Genomic DNA, 16216 nt, shown 5'->3' on the forward strand with positions numbered 1-16216 from the left:
GGCTGCGGTTGTGGGTTAACCCGTTAAATCCGGGAACGCATCTGTGTCATTTTAGATTTATTATATTATATTTTTGGCTATTCAAAAATAGCAGATATACAAGCTCATAGCGCGGCACCGAGTGCCGCACTATGAGCTTGTATATCTGCTATTTTTTTGAAAAATCTAAATGTTTTATCTTTAAAGCAAACATGGACCCCCCCCCCCAGAAGCAAAGATTTGGGTTACAAATGTTCGCTTTAAAAATATTTATATATTCAACGATTTGCACAAATATTCACGATTTTTTCAAAAATAGCAGATCTACAAGCTCATTGTAAGTCTGCTATTTTTAAATGGCCAAAGAAATCTAAATCTAAAACGAAATTGTGTTCCCGAATGTAATGGGTTAAGCTACATGCTTTTATTACATCAGTATGATGGTGGTTGTGATCTGGCATCACACATTAATTAACATCACACATTAATTAACATGCACCAATGCATATCTCCTACTGTACATACAGGGCTGGCACAATGCAAAGGTGTGAGAACTCAAAGTAAATTTTTTGTTTTGTTTTTCAGGAACAGCAATCTGAAGACCCTGCTGGCCATTGGTGGATGGAGCTTCGGAACTTCGCAGTGAGTATTAACTCCGGCAAAAGGGTTCTCAGATACAGTAAAAGCACTTATATGACCCTTATGCCCATAGGGATGCTAGGGGTTCATGCGGTTAAAGGAGCACTTCACCCCTGGAAGAAGTTCCAGGGGTGACCACAGGGGGGGACCACAGGGGGACCACAGCGTATCACTGCCTATAACTTCAACTCCCAGAATGCTTTGGTGCCTTGTGGCAGGGGAGGTTCCATGTGGGTGTGATCTCCAACAATAACATCCCTAACATCCAAACAGCATGCCAGTGTCGCCATGTCTGCTTATTATAAGCGGCTTCTTTCTAAAATGTAGTTGATATTTGGGCTTGGTTTCCAAATGTTTTGATTGCTGTTTTAAACCAGTGGTTCTCAAACATGTTCATGTATTTTTCCACAGACCCCCATCTGAAATTATAATTTGTGGCAGGGAGCCCCTAACAAATATGTGTAAAAAATATTCCACATTTTGAAAGCAAATAAAAAATATTTTTGCAAAAAATCCACATTTTGGACTTTTTCCCCCTCAAGATTTTTTTGTAAATAGCAGATCTACAAGCTCACAATGGGTTGCGAAGCGTTGTGAGCTTGTAGATCAGCAATTTTCAAATATATAATATCCCATGTCTAGGTAAAGTGCTCTTGGCATAGTTATTTTTCTTTTGGGCTTGTTTTCATAGACCTGGCTGCTTATTTCTCTCACAATATCTGGCAACACTGGCTGTCCTCGCAAACGTTCATCTAGTTACATATTATGTCCAAGGATTCGTTAGTGATGTCATATCACTGGGACATATAAGTATCTTCATGCAGTTTCACTTCCGATGTCGCATAGTATTGACATCACTGTCACATCCTTGGTATTATGATCCTAGCCTTTCGTGACGGTGTTTGTTTACCAGCGCTGCTACTCCACGCTGTATTTTTTTTTTCAAGCTTGCGCTTATGAAACACTACACAGGATTATTATTTCATGTCAACATTCAAGTACAACTATCAGAAGATAACTCAGGTAAAGTAATGCCTCACTCTACAAGGGGCCGCTGGCCGCAGCTAATGGGAGTGGCCGAGTGGCGAAAGAAGGTTGAACAAAGTGTTACGGACACCCCATTGGGGCTGTCTTTTGAGATGGTCTGACTGAGACACGCCGAGACATGTAGTGCGGGAAAAGAATGAGACCAATCTCTCATGATGCAAATAACGTCACGATATTGCGAAGATTACTAGATATCTAAAAACACAGATTATTTTAAAAAAAAACCCAGGATCTTGTTTCTTGACTCCTAAACTTCATTAAAAGGACGAAAACTTCTTCCAGGGGTGAAGTGCTCCTTTAAGGATGAGATGAGCTATTACCAAGTGAGGCCGATGTGAATCTACTGCAAATGCTCAAAGAGAGAGAGAAATAAGCAACCGGGTCTATGAAAACAAGCCCAAAAGAACCAACTGTATCAGTTTAACCACTTTAAACCTGCATACATCGGCTATTTGAAAATAGCTGATCTATAAGCTCACAACGCATCGCAATGTGATGCGTTGTGAGCTTGTAGATCTGCTATTTTCAACAATCTCGAAAAAGATGTGAGATATTTGTATGGGGGGGTCCCTGGCACAAGATAGTTTCAGGTGGGGGGTCCACGGACGAATACATTGAATTTGGGGGGTTCTTGACATGAAACTATTTGAGAACCGCAACTGGTTTAAACAACATTAGACAGCAAGCCCAAATAAGCAAGTACTACACTTTAGAAACAAGCCCAAAGAAACGCAACCCGCAACTACCAATATTCAAAGCGACCTCACAGAAAAAACTGCCCAAAGTCGCTTATAATAAGCCGGACATGGCAACACTGCTCAAACTGCAGACACTGTATTTCGTGAGGAAAAGAGGAGAGAGAGAGAGAGAGAGAGAGAGGAGAGAGAGAGAGAGAGAGAGAGAGATGAGAGAGAGAGAGAGAGAGAGATAGAGAAAGAGAGAGAGAGAGAGAGAGAGAGAGAGAGAGAGACTTGGTAGGATTCTGCTGGGTGGTACAGCAGGGTCAATGGGGGGGGGGGCTGTGGGGGGCACCCAGCATGGAATAAGAGAGTTGATAGGCTGGCCTAAGCCTCCCACACTGCCATGGATCAGTATGTACCGCCTCTCCTCGCCTCTCCTCTCTCTGCCCGGGCCGATGTAACTCACTGGAGTGGCAAATTACACCAGACCTACAGCTGTAGCCCGACATTATGATTAATTTGATCAGTAATTTCTCCTGTTTTTCATTTTAATCGCCGCGACCATTCTGCTGTGGCAGGTCTTTCAGATCTAATTAAGATCAATTCCGGTGTAACAGACTTGGCGGTGGAGCGCCGCCCCACACACCCTCACCCCCCCCACCCCACACCCCGCCACCACCACCACCACATCAAATCCCTGAGCTCTCTGGGCGTGGAGAAAACCCGCAGCTCTAATCAATCAACTTCCAGTCTAAATCCAGCGGGCTCCCACAATCAGCCCATTAACACACTTAAGCAAATTTCATAATCTCCCCCCTGCCTATTTGTCATCACTGCATTGGGTATTTCAGACAGGCCACTAGGCCGCAGGCTTGTAGTACTGTGCATGGTGACTGTGTGTGTGTGTGTGTGTGTGTGTGTGTGTGTGTGTGTGTGTGTGTGTGTGTGGGGTGGGGGGGAATTCCAATTCTATTTCAGCCAAATTAGCTGGAGTAATCTGAGTTGGGAACCCGCGACTCAAAGGCAAAACAATTCACATTGTACAACTAATTCTACCCTAATAGCCAATTAATGCATTTTGTCTCCCAGAATTAAAACCAGGGGGAGATTAAACTACATTAAGGATGTAGTGTCTAAGCCTGTGTTGTTGGCTTTGTCCCCATCATCCCCTATGGGGAAGCAAATGTGTTTGGGAGGTTAATTGCAACATAATAACACGTTCTCTCTCCATTTGGTCAACTATTAGTTGAATGGCTGAGTGGCCCTGGTTGACCCAATGAGAGACTGAAAGAGGAGTGTCACAGTATCTGTAATATAATGAGGGTTATTATGATGGGACTTCTTGCTGGGTAAAGCATAGTGCTAGGGATACTTAACACTGCTTTCAGCTTAAACAAACAGAAGCCATTTCATGGTCACGGTAGTCTCGCAAGCCAGACTGTTACCTCCCACAATTTTCAAATGCTTCAGTCAAACAGACTGGAGCAACGGAAGCTCTGAAAATGATCAAGCGATAAAGCGGATGTGACGCCTCCGTCCCACTTATGTTTCTTCAAATTTATCTTGAATATAAATCAAAATCATCTAAGCATATATAGCTTGCTGCTTAGCAGAAATGGAAATAATTTATTTTAATGTAAATTTTAAGATATATTTAAGATATAGATTAGATACGGAAATGACAAACAGATGACAGCTTCCTGTCTTGGATTTGGAGGTGTAGTTCCAGACTCTATATAGCATTCGGAGATTGTGGAATAGTTGTCTGGCTACGCAAGACTATGGTCAAGGCGACCGTTTAGGTTTGAGTATGTGTGTACTCGTCATCGGAGAAAGGTTCTTCTTTTTACGCTTTCTACACTGCTACTCCGCCCTCAGGGGGAATGGTGTGGAACATTCTGCACAATGGCCACCCTTTTACATCATCATCATCATCATCATCATAACCTTTATTTCAAGTCGGAGTACAGTTGAGGGGCGGGCCCTCATTTTCAATGTAGCCGAGATACCGAACATAATAATCAACAGGAATATACATTTATATACATAAATATCAAATATAAGAATCCAGAAGACAGAGAATCCTCAAACATATTCAAAGAAGTATTATTCTACTTAACGATATTATTCTACAAGGGGCGGCCATAGTTGAATGGGTAGAGAGGCCGTTTGGGAAACAGAAGGTCCCGGAGTAAACACACTTCTTACCATTTTTTAACTGGATATTGGATAACTTAAATCCGCCATTGAAAGGCAGATAGGCCGGAAATTAATTAAAACAGTTACAGTGGACTCATGACAATGGAATTTAATGTACTGTATGTAAACATATATTTGGGCTTATGAGGGGAGGGGTTCTTCTCTCTGATTAGGTAAGTGGCACGCAGACTCTTCCCTGGACAGAAAACCTCTGAAACCACACAATAACCATTGAAATAAATTCATGGTGACTGAAAATCCAATCAGTTGACCCGTGCAGTGAGACAGGAGCCAAGTGCCAGGCGCCAGGCGGAGGCGACGGTGAGGCCCCCAAATCCTATTGCATGCTTCGGGTGTGAGGCTGAGCCGAGGGCCAGAGCCTGACCTTGGGAGGGCCACTGATTTGGTGACATGGGCACATTCTCCCTCTGACCCAGCAAAACTAAACCTTTTATGTCTGTCCTGCTCCCCAGTGCACAGCAGATGCGCACGCACGCACGCACGCACACACACACACACACACACACACACACACACACACACACACACACACACACACACACACACACACACACACACACACACACACACACACACACACTTCCCTTAATCCCATTTGATGAGCCAATATCTTAATGATGCCTGATTTGGCCCCTTCACCTCCCACCCCCCATCATCTCTGTCCTCAGTCATCATAATCAGCCTCTCTGCTTGCTTTAGGAAAGACAATCTATATAAAGCAAAGGGTCTCAGTTTGGTCAGTAGTCAGTGGTGGAAGAAGTACTCAGATATTTTATGTAAAGTAAAAGTAGCAATACCACAATATAAAAATACTCTGTTACAAGTAAAGGGCCTGTGTTCAAAATGTTACTTGAGTAAAAGTACACAAGTATTGGCATCAAAATATACTTAAAGTACTAAAATGTTTGAAAAAGATCTACAATAGATAGGCTATTTTTAAATAGCCTATGTATAAAATAGGGCTGAAGTGGTTAATGTATGTTTTATAATAGAATGATTTATATACATTTACTCAAGTAACGTACTTGAGTAAATGTACTTAGTTTGTTACATTACACCACTGTCAGTAGCAGCATAGAGGCCACATCTGAGACATTCCCCCGCCCCTTCTGTCTGTCTGTCTTACTGTGTCCGTTGTTTTGCCCCGGAGGACGTTGTTCATAGATTCTTGGAAATTTATCGAAGCAATGGTTTCCCGGAAATATCACAAATTGAACAAGACGCAAGACGGGTCGTCTTGACCGCAGTGTGTATCTGATCAAAACCGTTATCTGTCATCTGGAAAATATCAGGGACTTTGTGCTGTGGCCCCACGATGCGAGAGGCTGAGTGTGTGAATCCGTATAAGCGTTGGTCAGTGCGGCTCTCGTCCCTATGGCTGGAGTCTGGAGAGCAGTGGACATTGGACAGTGTCATTTGGCGTGGAGGTGGCGCCAGCGTGGTGGCAGTGAAATCGCCTATAGCCTTAGGAGGCCATTACAATCCTGAGGCTGTTTTTTTCCTGCTGAGCCTCACTGACTGGGCCGCAGTGATGGAAGAAGTACTCACATGTTTACTACATGTTTAAGTCCGGTATTAAAAATGTACTTAGAGTACCAAAAGTGAAAGTACTCATTATACCCATTTTGCAAGTTTCCAAATGTATAAAATCCTTTGAAAATAGCAGATCTACAAGCTCATGCTTTTGAGCTTGTAGATCTGCTGTTTTCAAATTGCCAAATAGGTCTGAAGTGGTTTCGTAATAATAAGTCAAATCTACAAAGTAACTAATAACTAAAGTTTTCAAATAATCATAGTGGAGTAAAAGTACAATCTTTGCCTCTGAGATGTAGTGGTAAAGGTATTGAAAATTGGAAATATTCCAGTAAAGTAAAAAAAAGAAATCAAAATGGTACTATAAGTACAGTACTTGAGTAAATGTACTTCGTTACTTTCAACCACTGCTGGGCCGTTGTGGGTGGAGGAAACAAATAGCCCAACTCATCCTGGCCATAAAGAAGGTTGCACCACAACCCAATAAGGGTCTGACGCTGATGAATGTGACCGGGGACAGAGAGGCGACCCTGGCCAGTCTCCACCAGAAATGAAACCACAGGGATATAAAATAGGTTATTATCGTCACACGGTGACAGCCGAACGGACAGAACACTGGGGGGGAGATAGATGGACAGACACACTGACCCAAAAAAAAATGAATTTGAGGGGGAAGAGCCCCCCCCCCCCACACACACACAAAAAACGGGGCCGATTGCAGATGATAAGTACGTGGAGAGAGATAACCTCACAGGATCACCGGCGAGGGGCGGCGAGGTTTCATGTGCATAAGCACATCTACCCGGAAAAGCGAAATGCATATTCTAATAGCTCAGCGTGGACAAGAAGAGCTCCCGAAAATGATTTAAAACGCTCCCACTTGATCAAGATCAAGTGCTGACAGACGATCAAACAGCGGGTCTTGCTGCTGCTTGAGGTTTTATCTCAAGGTTGACCCTGCTCAGCGACATAATCACACTATTCAAATACACACGCTGCTGCTTGACTTCTTAACATCACAGCTTTTCTTTTTCTTTTTTTTGTCGCACCGATACTCACTGGCTTTTAATTCATTGTACAAGGGAAGGATCAAGGGGAAAAGTGTTTTATATCACTCCAGTCATGTTGCAGATTCACACTGCATGAAAAGGAGGATAAGCATGGATCTATGCACTGCAAAATTAACTGAGTATACACGGTACACGCACGCATGCAGCATACACACACGCACGCACGCACGCACGCACACAACTATCGAACTCTATCGCCTCCCCTTGGTCAGCCAGGGCGCCTGATGGAGGGGAAAGGAACTGGTTGGAATAACGTGTTCCTTCCACGCGCTATGTCCAACCGGGGAAACTCCCCCCTGTCAGGTGATAAGAAGCGGCCTGCTCACTCCTCATGCATTGAAGGAAGCATGAGCTCAGTTTGGGGCTCTCCCAGGCTGGCAGAGGGAGAGTAGTGCCCAGAATTACAGCTTAGGCAATTGGCACTGGGTGAAAAAAATTGTTAAATCGAACTCTCCCAACAACAGCGCATGCATGCAGAGCAGGAAGCACTCGGACTCACCTGCAGCGGCATGGGCGGGGTGACGGGTGAGGGCAGGCTGCGGGCCGGCGATTGGCTGAGCCTGTGAGGCGGAGAATGCGGCGCTTGGCCGGAGTTGGAGGAGCAGGTGGAGCCACCGGGAGAGGGGACGGACGACTGCCGTTGCCTGGGCGGGGTCGTCATGTGATGTTGGGACGGCAGCTGGGTCTGGGCATGGTGGGTCTGTTGGTGGTGGTGATGGTGCTGCTGTTGCTGTTGCTGTTGCTGTTGCTGTTGCTGTTGCTGTTGTTGCTGCTGTTGCTGTTGCTGTTGCTGGTGGTGGTGGTGCTGTAACTGCTGCAGCTGTTGCAGGTGTTGGAGCTGGGAGTTCAGCGATGAGGTAGCTGTGGACGGACATCAGAGAAGACAAGCTGTTAGGATAGGGTGACCATTATATTCAGCCCCTCAAACAAACCGGGACCCACGCGCGCACGCGTACATGTCAGGGGTAGAGTGGCTGGTAGAGCGGCCAGATGGGAACCGCGAGGTTCCCAGTTCGATCCCGGGCTCCCCCAGAGTTAGTGTCGAAGTGTCCTTGAGCAAGACGCTGAACCCCTAATTGCTCCCGATGAGCAGGTTGGTGCCTTGCATGGTTTGTGAATGGGTGAATGTAATGCACAATCTATGTAAAGCGCTTTGGATAAAAGCACAATATAAATGCACCATTTACCATTTATAGGTGTTGCAGCAGCATACAGGCAACGACTGACTGACAAACATCAGCCTCAGTGTTGAATTCACACACGCAATGCTACTATTATAATTCTGTTTTTAAATCGTGTTTTAGAGATATTTGTCAGGACTCGGGACACGCAGCTTGAAATCGGGACAATCCTGGCCAGGATCACCCTATGTTAGGACTCTCACACCTACGTTCTCTCAAAACAACTCTCACAAACAATGGACACGACAACAACATGTCCAACAGTGAAGTGGTAATTGAACACCCCAGGATGGACACAGTGCGAGTAGTAGGAGTGGGACATTGATGTAAATTGCTCGGTGCCACAATAAGGTCCTGTATGATTCTAGCTTCAGTGGCGAGAAGAGAGGATAGTTAGCAGCCTGGAGGACAAAGCTATCAAGTTTGAGTGATATAATTGCTCTCCGTGGAGCAAAAGCTCTCCATTGTGTCACTTGGACGAAGAATGTCAGAATATTTTGGCTTAATGGCTTTAAATCTCGTAAGAACAGCAATCCATCTTCTCTGAGAGTCTCGAGAAATTAGCCCCCATTAACTAATTGGATTCAGTAATGGCATGCCATCAGAAGAACTCCATTTCTGGATTTAGATGCTTGTAAAAAAGAATTTACACACTTTTGAAACTGTTATCAGCCACTTAAGAGATGGACAACGAGCCTTTAGCACTATTAACCAGCTATGTGGAAACACATACCATCTAAAATTAAAAGAGCATATCAAACACTATCCTGGTGTGCAGTTACAGTATGTAATTCAGCTTTACAGTAACATTATATATATGCAGTGAAATCATTTAATGATACAATTCATTCCATTTTTTTCTTCCTGAGAGACATTTTTGTAAGAATGTTCAGCACTTCAACTCTTTTAAGCTTTTAGCAGGCAGGGAGTAACGCAAAACATTTCTAAAAGCATACATTATGTAGTAAGGCGTAACAGTAAATGAAATATTTTCTTCAAACTGACCTTAACAACTTCAATACAAAAGATCTCACCAAATGTCTATGATTAATTTACACAAAGAACAGAAAAACAGTTTTTTCCTTCAGCTTGGTCTGTAGTGGAAGAAGTACTGTCATTTTTTACTTAAATAAAAGAGTCAATAGAAAAACTACAAGTACAAGTCTGTTAACTTATTTTTGTTTTTGTTTACTTGAGTAAGAATACAAAAGTATTGGCTTCAAAATATACTTAAAGTACCAAAAGTAAAAGTACTCATTATGCAGAATGTCTCATTTCAAGTCAAGTTTTCAAATTGATAAAATGTATAAGAATCTTTTGAAACTAGCAAGCTCACAATGTGTCGCATCACGACACATTGATTAAATGTACTTATAGTTACTTTACGCCACTGAATTAAACATTTTCTTCAAACTGACCTTAACAACTCCTTCAATACAGGAGCAGAAAGGTCTAACCAAATGATTGACACAAAGGACAGAAATATTGTTGTTGGATTTTTCCTTGAGCTTGGTCTGTGAGTATTCACTGGGCTCTTTTTCAGATAAACACTGTATGGAATCTCTGAGATTTTTTACTCAGCATTTCTGAAAACAATTGACTGAGTCTCGAAAAACAGCGCTGCACCTACAGTACTGTACAGCATAGATTAGCATTTATCAGTAAAAATAAAATAGCTACAGTATGAGAAATATAAAAAGCAGAACTTCAAGGCATATACTGTATAATTTTGCAAAATGTATGCAGAATGTAATGTTCCTTGTTTTGCTTGGCCTCTATTCAGTCAGAAATGTCTTTTCAGTGGTTCTTAAACCAACTCTGTAAAAGTGCTAAATATAACACAATTATAGTTATACTGTAGTTAGCAGACCAAGAAGCTCAAAACGCGGCGTGAAGCGACTTGTTTTGCAGATCTGCTACTTTCGATACTTTTGCGTGACGCTGTAGTATGATCAAGTAGGGCGTTAATTTACTAAACAAAAAACAAAAAATTATGGAGATAAGAGGTTTCTGCCCGACAGCAACAATATGCCCCCGTTTTAGAAACACTGAGAAAATAGCTTTTTTTGTTTGTTGTTTTTACAGGCATTGAGAGCTTGTACATCGGCTATTTTCACAATGCTTGCCTCTTTCTTACATATTATTTGACAATTTGGCCAATGGTCATTAAATTGTAACTAAAATGTGCAGATAGCCTGTATACACTTATACTGTATGTTGGTTTGTTTACTGTTGAGTGAGAAAACAATGTTGCACATTAAGCTAATCATCTGGGGACCCCCCAAAATAATTTGGGGACCCCCGCTGGGAACCACTGATATAGATGATAACAACACAGACTTGGAAGGGATAGGGATAACTATAAGGCCTGGTGTGCAGAGGAATATTCCATTGACAGAGTGGGGAAACAACACCAAGGAATTCCTTTGAATGGAACTCCATCAACATTCATGTAATCAAATTCACTTACTTTGATTGCTGTCAAGCTTAAGTGCAGGTACAGTATGTGGTTCAGTCAGTAATGAACAGAAGAGACATCTACATTCATTCATGGCTGCTTAGAAAATAGCCTTAAGGCTAAGATGTGTCACGTGTTCCACTTGAAAATCTGTTATTTTCCACAAGCAACAGTCATTTGACAAAGTGTGATTTTTTTGGCTTTATCCATGATGATAAGCCTAGCATTGTTGTTATTTACATGCTTGTACATCAGCATTTTTTACATTTTTTAAACTTTTTTTTTAGATTTTTACATTTTTAGATTTTAGATTTTAGATTTATTTTTAATTTTTACACAAATCTTCTCTTCTTGGGGGGGTATCCCTGGCACAAAACATTCTCAGATGGGGGGATCCTTGGCACAAAGAAGTTTGCGAACTAAGTGATTTAGAAGAAATTAAGGCCTTAATGGGTTAAACAGTTGTAGGTCATAATAATCCACTGTATGTGAGAAAGAGTAAGAAGAACAACAGGAGAGTTGGTCAGCAGTGTCAGAGTGTCTCGGATGTCTATTGATAATGCTTTGTGAAACGAGGCATGTAGACAAGCCTGTATACAGTACATACTGTACTGAATCAATGCACTTCAATAATTTAAGTGGGGTTGTCTCATGAAAAATGAATTAAACATCACGGCAGACATGCCTTTGATTAGCATGGTCATTCAGACTTCACGGCGGGCAAAGATGAACATCAAGATGACCCCCCCTACACACACACACACACACACACACACACACACACACACACGTCTTCTTCCACACTCTTAAGTACAGTACAGCGTCAGAGAGCACAGTGGGAGAAAAAAAAAAGCCAGCCGAGTCTCGGCCAGTAAACAGTGCACTTTTTAACGTTTTTTTCCCCTCTACCTCCTGACACATTGACACCTCCCTCACACCCCACCATGAATTATATATCATCTGCAACACGCAAAGAAGCCAAGAGTCCAATTCTCACTTGAAATGTTGGGGCAAGTTGTCTGGCAAAAGCCCCGAGTCCCTGACAGAAACCCGGGCGCTCTCTCTTCCCTTCTTTTGCACAGTATGCTGCCGCGAGAAAACACTGAACCCTGTTTAAAGACAGGGGCGATGGGGATGAAAGGAAAGAAAGACACAAAAAAAAAGAAAAAACAGTAGAATGAAAGAGATAGAAATGATATTTCTGTCAGAAAATTATCGAAAACCGGGGCGAGATCAAAGACGATCTGAGAATTTTTCCTCCAGCGCCGGCCATTAGGCAGAAGGAACAAGAGGCACAACAAAAGAATATGAAGCAGAGAGGAAAACAAATACAGAGGGAATATGGAAGAAGCCCCATGTGGCCTTATTATAAGGGCTACACCGCAGGTAACTATATTCTTTTAACAGCGGTGCTTTATAAATTCTGTCATCTTGTTAGGACTGTCAGGACCACTGACCCTCCCTTCCCCTCTAACTGGGCAACTGGCATTTTTAAAGCTCATTCTTTTTAACTGCAGCTTGTCTGATTGCCGTGGCTGAGCACATAATCCAAAGCGGCCCTGTCTCGGCTAATTGTTTGCGCTCCTTTCCTCTGGCAGACACATGACCAAGGATGAGAGTGCGGGAGCTTCACTTATGATGGAGAGAGAGGGCAAAAGGAGATGCCAGGATCCTATAGAGCTATAATTATATCCTTCCTCCTCTCTCCTTTGTGCCCGTGCTTGCTCACCGGTCTTCCCCACTTAGACATCACGCCCGGGGGGTCCGAGAGAGCGAGGAGGCCCCCACTCTGAACAGTTGTTCACGATAATAATAATTGAACTTATGACAGGGTGTGTGTGTGTGTGGGGGGGGGGTCCTAATATGCATTTGGCTAATGCATAATTAGCATAATAAAGCTAATGCTAATTAGCCGAGCCTCGGGTTCCGTAAAACATTTTCAACAAATAATTCCAACTGCCCCTAGCGGCCGAACAGTAAGGCTGAGGGAAATGGCAGTGGATGCATTGGATTCAGCTCAAAGTGAACTTTACTCAGATATCTGGAAAATCGTTTTCAAGATGTTAATTTTCTCTGGAACGGAAGGTCCAATCTAGAAAATCGTTTTCAAGATGTTATTATCTCTGGAACGGAAGGTCCAATCTGCTCAGATCAAAGCTTGTTGGATGCGTGACTTTGAGGGCATTAAGCACAAAATGACACTTTTGGGTTTTTCAGGTTTTCGGGCCTACAGTAACATTATGGTACTTGTTCGGGCCGGGCCCTGTTCGAGGCTGGCCCAGTTAGGGCCCAGTTAGGGCGGGCCTTAATTTTCAGGCCCGTTGAGAACTCTACTCCTGAGCCACTGCCGCCCAAATGATGAGATGTGAATTGCACTGTGGCATGTCAATTGACATGGCAAGCCATCATCTTGGGACCATGACATTTCCCTGGGAGTAGCAGGTGGTTATGTGTGCGTGTGCACAGAGGTGTCTTAAGGCCACGGACCCGCATGCTTTAAAGAACCTGTCCACCGACTGTCTGTCTCTCCAGTCTGTCTTCTCTGGGGGGATTTGGCTTTATCACAGTGCCACTGTGTAGAAATCAACAGTTATCTTTTGACTGCGACGTCCCCCTGACTTGTGAAGTACCGAAGTATACACGAATGGAGACTTGATTGTCAGAGGTCGAAAAGGCTAGGTCAAGCCGGCTCATTTGTCAGACAAACCGCTATTTTTGTTTCCTGCGTGGCTGAGGAGGAGTGAGACACAAGCAGCCAGCACTCTCATTACTAGCGCTATCTCAGTGGTCCCTGGCAGACGTATACCCCCCCCCCCTTTTCCCCCATTACAGCACTTTTCTCTCTGGGGCTGATTCTGACTTGATGTTTTTTTTCACCACCAGACCCCTACTTTTACAGCTGTTTACTTCCTGTGTGTGTGTGTGTGTGTGTGCGTGCGTGCGTGCGTGCGTGCGTGCGTGCGTGCGTGCGTGCGTGCGTGCGTGCGTGCGTGCGTGCGTGCGTGCGTGCGTGCGTGCGTGCGTGCGTGCGTGCGTGCGTGCGTGCGTGTGTGTACCTGCACACACTGTTGACCAGTGGTGGAAAAAGTACTACATTTCTATACTTAAGTTAATGTATGAATGTACTGTAGAAACACTCTGTTACAAGTAAAAGTTCCGGTAATCAAACTTTACCTGAGTAAAAGTACAAAGATAATGGCATCAAAATATACTTAAAGTACTGAGAGTACTCATTTTGCACATTGTCCCATTTCACAAGTTTTCGGATGTATAAAAAAATAATTTGAAAATAGCAGATCTACAAGTTCACAACGCGTCGCAAAGTGCAAAGGCCGTGACGGGACATGGCCTCAATGGCATGCCGCGTTAATCATCAGATTCCCAGGCCTTAGTCTTCGGGTTCGAATCTCTCTACGGACAATTGATTTTCCACTGTCCAACGCTACTTTTTGTGGACAATTTATTTTCTCAGATAAAACGCTACTTTTACTGATGTTAAGGTTAGGAATAAGGTTAGGTTTAGGCATCATTTTACTGAGGTTAAGGTTACGGATAAGTAAATTAAGTTTGGTTTAAGCATAGTTGCAAAAATGCTATGAATTTCAACAAGGCAGAACAGTCAATCACAGCGACTAGTGGCCAATCACAGCGTGTTCTTATCAGGTCTTGCTCAAACTGGCGGTACTAACTCCACTCGCCTCCCATCCACTCTATGGATGGGTTGCAGAAGAAGGTGAGCACCTTCAACCAGAGGTTCACCCTTCCACAGATGAAAAACGGAGTGGTACAGACTTTCCTTTGTGCCAACTGCTATCAGACTGCATAATGCATGAGAACTTTCTCCCTGGTACTAAAATGCATGTGGTTCTGTGTCGGCCTTGTCCATGTGTGTCTGATGTGTTTTTGTTTGTCTGGTAGATATTCATTTTATCACATTATGCCTCAATTCCCCCCGGGGATTAATCAAGTATATCTCATCTCATCTGCATCTCATTATTGATCAGCTGTGTTTACAATTATAAATATGACTCACTGTATAGTGTATACAGCAAATTACAGTACAAAGAAGCTTAAGTATTAAAACAAAGCTATTGATTAACTTGGATTTTCGCCGGGTAAGCCTATAGAAAGCAGCTCAGCAGTAGGTTGGGTTGCTGTAAGCAGAAGCATGGCCTTATAATTGAAAGAAATTATTTCGGATCCTGTTATGTTCGTCATATTATTTGTCATACAAAAGGGCCCAGCCAAGGCCAACTTGAATGGTGACTGTGTACAGTAACAGTGACATACTATATCATACTGTACAGTACACTGTACAGTATAAAGCTCAGGACAAATTGGGTGGAGAAGATGATTTTGTTGAGGTGACTAAGGTTGTTTAACCATAAGACCTGAGGCTGATTCAACAAATGCCTTCGAAATCAGTAGTTCTTAAACTTTTTTGTGCCATGGACCCCCAAAATGATGTGTATCGGGCCGCAGACCTCCCATTTGAAAATATGTTGTGCCAGGGACCCCCAGAAGAGAAGATTTGTGTTAAAATTTCAAAATTATTCAAAATTTTCAAACACTTTCAAGATTTTTTCAAAAATGTTCCAAAAATAGCAGATGTACAAGCTCGCAGTGTGGTACGGTTATACTATAAAACGGTTCTTTCTCTGTCTTTGGCATCGCTAGAGAGGGTTGTAAATTAAGGCGTAATCGCGGAACTGCAGAGTTTTCCCGTCAGGAGTTAATGAAAATGTCCAATGTGACCCGCCCTGTGCTTTTAAAGCGCCATCCTAGTCTGAAAACACAGCTGTCATTCCCTCCTAACAAGCAGAGGTACGAGGAGGGAAAACACAATCCCTTATTACTGGTCTGCATCACGTCCCACGATGGGAGTCCAGATAAACCACTGTCGCAATTGCTTTGCTCAATGAGTCACGCTCATAATAATTACCCCACTGGAGGTATAAAGGAGCTTCCGCCAACGATGAGATCTGGTCATTATATGAAGGTGGTCAAAGGAAGGTCATTTTTACTCTGTGGATGGTGTGGAGAAGCACTTGGAAGATTTATATCATCGTCGGATGATGAGTACCTCAGGTACTTACCGCACCTTATGTCTTAATTACCTCAGGTACTTACCGCACCTCTTAATTACCTCAGGTACTTACCGCACCGGATAGATATACAGTACTATGTGTAAATATACTTTGTTTATTTTGAATTGATCTCTCTCCCTCTCTTCCCCTTGCCCCCCCTTCTTCTTCTTCCCTTTCTCTTGACAAAAACAATGGAGCTTTGAGTGCTCAGAAAAGCACCATATACATTTTATGTATAATTATTATTATTCTGATCTCTTCCCTGATGTAATTTGTTCTTCAGCCTTAAAGTGATGTAAAGTATCTTTTTGCAAGTGCTTTG

General features: G+C 43.1%; 1 protein-coding gene across 1 annotated transcript in view; it reads right to left on the reverse strand.

Annotated features, from left to right (window-relative positions):
• pou6f2 (POU class 6 homeobox 2) overlaps positions 1 to 16216 on the reverse strand; it is a gene marked incomplete at both ends in the record, with an annotated part of 105307 nt that overhangs the window by 46421 nt on the left and 42670 nt on the right. The window contains 1 exon segment of the mRNA XM_080417431.1: positions 7668 to 8029. Within this exon segment, the coding sequence (XP_080273557.1) occupies positions 7668 to 8029 (362 nt within the window).

This window comes from Gymnoscopelus braueri, assembly GCF_963280865.1.
Source record: "Gymnoscopelus braueri genome assembly, chromosome: 21".
Taxonomy (NCBI): Eukaryota; Metazoa; Chordata; class Actinopteri; order Myctophiformes; family Myctophidae; genus Gymnoscopelus; species Gymnoscopelus braueri.